Genomic DNA, 5048 nt, shown 5'->3' with positions numbered 1-5048 from the left:
AGCATTTCCGTTTTTCAACTCTTTCTTCACTAAGACTAATGTCATTATCCTCGATCATGTTCGCCAATTTTTCGTAACATGCAATGATCTCCTCTTGTAAGTGATATGTCATTAAGCAATTCATCGAAAATCAATGGCATTTCTGAATTATTTAATTCTTCTAAATTAAATAGCCTTCTTGATCTCGTGAAGTACCAAAAATCTGCATCGAAAGCATGCCTCGGCTCAGAATCATAAATAATCTCTCAACGTTAGAAGAAGTCGATAATTCTTTTCATGTCATCATCGTCACTGTCAATAGCCTACAAACGTTGTGTTTTATTTTTTTTACATCGAGAGAAAAATTATAGCCGTCAGCGATAAAATAGGTTAAATAACATCGACATTGAAACAATTTTTGGAACGTATTTACGTGCGTAATTTCAAAATAGTTTTCAACTTTTTTATGAAATTCCTAAAATGTATCTACTAGGGACCACTTAAAAAAATTGAAGTAACACAATAACGCTTTGCACCAAGTACGTTCCAAAATTGTTTCTTTTAATTTTTAAATTTACAAAAATTTTTAATTTACGACACAAATCATATACAACCATATCGGTTGCTTGATTTTTTAATTTTTTATTTTATATCTTTTTGTAAAGAAATAAAATTTTTTTTTCTTAATAGTCTTATGAACGTGGACTTGGCGCAATTTTTTTACAGTGAAACTGTTTTTGTTCGGATTTCAGTTTTTTTTTTGTAATTATAATAAAAATTGACAATTTTAATTTAATACATTTCCGGTGGCAAACTATCCCCTTTAAGCTATAGTTCATGTAAAAGTTATTCTTTCGCCGCCTGTCGTGTGTAATTGCAAGCTGTCAAATATCTTTTTTTCACTGTAGTTTCCCATCTATTATAAGATTAGCATGCATCCTTATATTATTTAGTCTCTGGCCGTCCGCTTTTTACATAAGAAAAAAGTTAAAATCTAAAAATCTGGGTCGCTATAATTTGTACTGATTATTTTTAATAATTTTAAATAAAAATTATAAAGATAATTGATAATAATCAAGTGATACGCGTAATAAAAAGCATGAACTACTATTATAAAATATCATATAAAAAAAAAATCAAATTAAATTTGAAAAAAAATTTGTAACCTCAAAAAACCGTTCTGCTTACGGTATATACACACTCGGTAGTCTGGCTTGAGAACGGAACTTGGCGCCAGATTCTACCGAATCTGTTGATATTTATTACAATATAGTCCATACAATAGTTACTTCAACTAATGTATAGTTTGAATAATTACAAACAAAGGTCTGAGAAGTATATTTTTATAGTTGTGACGTTATTAGTTATTTATGTACCTTGGGTGAGCCACGCGTCAATACGGTCGAGGTGATAAATATTTTCAGCAGGTATAGTATAAGGCTGATGCCCGAGGCTTTATATCCCTGTTGCAAATAATTATCGCAGAGACCGTATTTGCGCGTGGCTTGCCCATGGTGCTTAAAAATTTTTTCGTCCTATGGCAGACGTATGCGGGTTTTTACGTGCAGGGAATACTCAATTTATCAATAAATAGCGTACGACGCGATAATTCTCTAATCCTCTAAATAAAAATACATGAAAGTCTCGAAGCGAGTCAAAGGTACGCTTTTAAATTTAAAATGACAGTTGAAACGTAAGCTATTCGGCTGTATAGAGATTGGTGACGCGTGTGTGACATTGTCCTCGACTGTATAAAGTTCTATACAGCTCAGTAGATACTGGTGCGTACGTGCATTGTTGACAGATTGAGTGTCGTCTGCGCGTACAAACCCCTATACGTCCGCTTAGGACGAAAAAAATTATGTATTGTGATTAAAAACCAGAACAAAAAATGATCAACCGTGACATTTTATATAATAAGGCCTGTACGACAAAAATTCTATTGGATGAACTCCATGTCTTACACAAAAAATTCTAGAGCTTATAACGGCTCTAAAAATTAAAAAGTTTGGACAATCCAAAAATGCACGCATTGTAATCTTATTCTCATCATCATCATCAAATATGACGATAACGGTGAAAATGTGAAATATAAGGCACGACTAGTAGCAAACGGTTACAGTCAGAAGTACGGCTTCGATTCTAAGTTTAATTTCCTAAAAATCGGTCAAATAATTCTTGAGGTTGTTGATTTTCTTAAAATAATTTTTCAATTTGTCATCAGATAGAATTTTCTCCTGAAAATATCAAAAAGCTCACTCTCTTCCTCTCTCTATCTCGCTCTCTATACCGTACTAAATTAAATAAATACAAACAAGACTTTTTTGCACAAAGAGCTCAAAAGCGTATAACAATCCTATCGTGGAGTTAGAAGAGCTCAAAAAATTTCAAAAATGGCATGTAGAGTCAACTACTGTACCAATTTTTTAGAAATAAATATTAAAGAAACTTCATTACCTGTATTTCTTCGATGACACTCAAAAGATGTTTTCGGGCACCATCTAAATGACTTTTATCACTGCAAACATCCATACCAATCTCAGATGCATCGCTGACAGTGAGGAAATCATCATCATCATCATCATAATCATCATAATCACTGTCACTGTTGTTGGCCAAACCAGGATTGTCTCCAATTTCTATACAGAACTTTTCATCAATGAAGCGCTTATAGTCTTCAAACACTTTCCTCTCTGTATGATCGACGCACCGATTCCACCGCTCAGGTGTCACTTGGGATAAAGCTTCTTCCCACACTTCCATTGCTTTTTGCTCACTGTAATCGCATTCAGGTGCAAAATGCGCATCGTAATATCGTTTACACTGGCCCCAAACTAACTCTATTGGGTTATAGAAATAGCAATATGGAGGTGTTTTCAGAACCTCATGTCCACTTTCTTGAATCAAAGTATTAATCTCATGGCTGACTTGTTTTTTAAAACTCTTACACAGTGCATATAGATCATCTCTTGATAATGAAGGATCGTGAGGAATATTATTTTCCGTCAAACAATCAGCGAGCTGTTTTTTGTTCCACTTGGTTGTTGGTTGTTTTTCCGACTAAAAAAGCAAACTCAGTTAATAACTTTAATATTTGTATAAGCTTCAAACAAGAAAACAAACAAGAAACAAAATAAAGACAATAATTCAGTACACTTTACATTCGTGTAAGAAAAGTCACGAACAAAGTTGTTATTAATTAGTTAATTAGTTGTTAAATGATAACCGTTATAATTCCGTAAGGTTTAATAAAAAATATTGATGATTTTTGTATTGAAGTGTTCAAAAACACAAAAATATGAAAGATGTCAACATAAAGTAGTTGAGTCGCGCAATTTATGTTACCGAAATTGTAAAAATTTTTTCATCATAAGATAAATATATCAATAGCTCACCACGAAAGTTTCAGATCGATTCGCTGCACCATTTCTGAGTAATTAATTTTTGAAATTGCTTTTGGTACATGTGAAAGTATGGAGAGCCGATGAAGTTAGCATGAAATCTTTCCACACGAGTGATGCAACTAGATTTCATAATAACTTAAACGGCTCTCTATATCTTTACGTATTAAAGAAGCAATATCAAAAATAAATTACTCAGAAATGGTATGGTTGATTGATCTGAAATTTTGGTGGTAAGATATTGATGTATTATATTTATAGATCGAGAAAAAAATTTTCATAATTTTGATAACATTGAATTGCTTAACCCAACAACTGGCTTAAAAGTCCAGAAACCACAATGATGAGTGTGTATGAAAAACGGATTTCCTCATGCATCAACATTCCCAATGAATAAACAAAAATACAAACTGTATATATTACATTATTCTCACCATTCCATAGACTATTTTTGATGGATATTGCAAAATTGCATTCAATTGCAAAGTTGTACTGCATATCATAGTGAACATATAAATCCATTGTGATTAAGATCACGTTGATTTTAGCATCTGTTCAGTATTAAAGCACCGTATCAATGCTTAGAGATTTCCGAAGCCTAAACTTTCAGGAAAATAAATGATTACACTGATAAAAAATTTAATCCTTATTTGATTCAAGAGAAAGAAAAGCGTGAACCAAGGAGTCAACATTTTGAAGAAAATGATTTTCCTTGAGTCAAGAAAGAAAAGTGATTGTTGGCTCTCAACACAAATTATTTGGCTCAAAAGAATATTTTCTCTCGACCTTTTAAGCAAACGAGGAATTTGTTGATGAAAATGGTGTTCTTGCTGCTTCAGATTTTTTTTTGAGTCAAATAAACTTTCTCTATCTGTGTTTAATATATTGTTAATGTGAGAAGCCATTACCTGTGTGGAGTGATAAGAAGCATTGTCCCATGACAATCACAAAGATGGCTTCTTCTAAATTCGGTAGTAATTTCTCCTTGTCAAATTCACTTCTTAAACATTTCTGCATTCATGTCCCTTCGTGAGAGTAATCATCGTAATCTTTTCTGGTTTCTTCTGAGTATTTACTACCAAAGAAGCACCATCAACAAAACCACCTCTTCCTCCTGCGTGACAAACAATGTACCTCGGTCCCGGAGTTGAGGCTTTTTCACAGAGACTTGCTTCGGGTACTGGAATCCTGCCACTCGTAGGTTTTCCAGTACCGTTGCGAGAAATATCCATGTCTCATCTTGGAAAAGCTGTAAGCGCTTTTTTTTGTTCCAAAGAAATCTTTGTACCTGCCCAAGATACTTCCATCCTAGCAGCAATTATGTTGCGGTTGTTCTTACCAAGTAGCGATTATTGTTTCTCTTTATATAGACGAAACCCAATATCGCCCAATAATTTGCGCAATGTTGTGACTCAGCACTTAAGAAAGGTGTAATGTTATTTTGCCTGAAATAAAATCCGTTAAAACTTCATAAAGACTGAACACAATCAACAGCAGATAGAAATAACAAAAAGAGATGCCACAACAAAAACTCTAATCAGTACTACCCTTATGAATTCTAGATTGGATATGAAAATCAGAATATTATAAGTTTCAAATGTTCTTCGATTTATGTAAAAAAGTAGGTCATCTTACTCAACAGTGATGAGTTCAATTGTTACTAACGTT

At 33.1% G+C, this 5048-nt stretch overlaps 1 protein-coding gene across 1 annotated transcript in view; it reads right to left on the bottom strand.

The window, feature by feature from the left end:
• Nucleotides 1–4816: 4816 nt before the first annotated feature.
• Nucleotides 4817–5048, bottom strand: part of LOC123263563 — a 30858-nt gene continuing 30626 nt past the window's right edge. Inside the window, exon 6 of the mRNA XM_044726446.1 lies at nucleotides 4817–4825. Coding sequence (XP_044582381.1) covers nucleotides 4817–4825 — 9 coding nt within the window. The remainder of the gene's footprint in view (nucleotides 4826–5048) is intronic.

The sequence above is a fragment of the Cotesia glomerata genome, linkage group LG1 (genome assembly GCF_020080835.1).
Source record: "Cotesia glomerata isolate CgM1 linkage group LG1, MPM_Cglom_v2.3, whole genome shotgun sequence".
NCBI classification, from domain to species: Eukaryota; Metazoa; Arthropoda; class Insecta; order Hymenoptera; family Braconidae; genus Cotesia; species Cotesia glomerata.
This window is presented reverse-complemented; position numbering and strand designations above follow the sequence as displayed.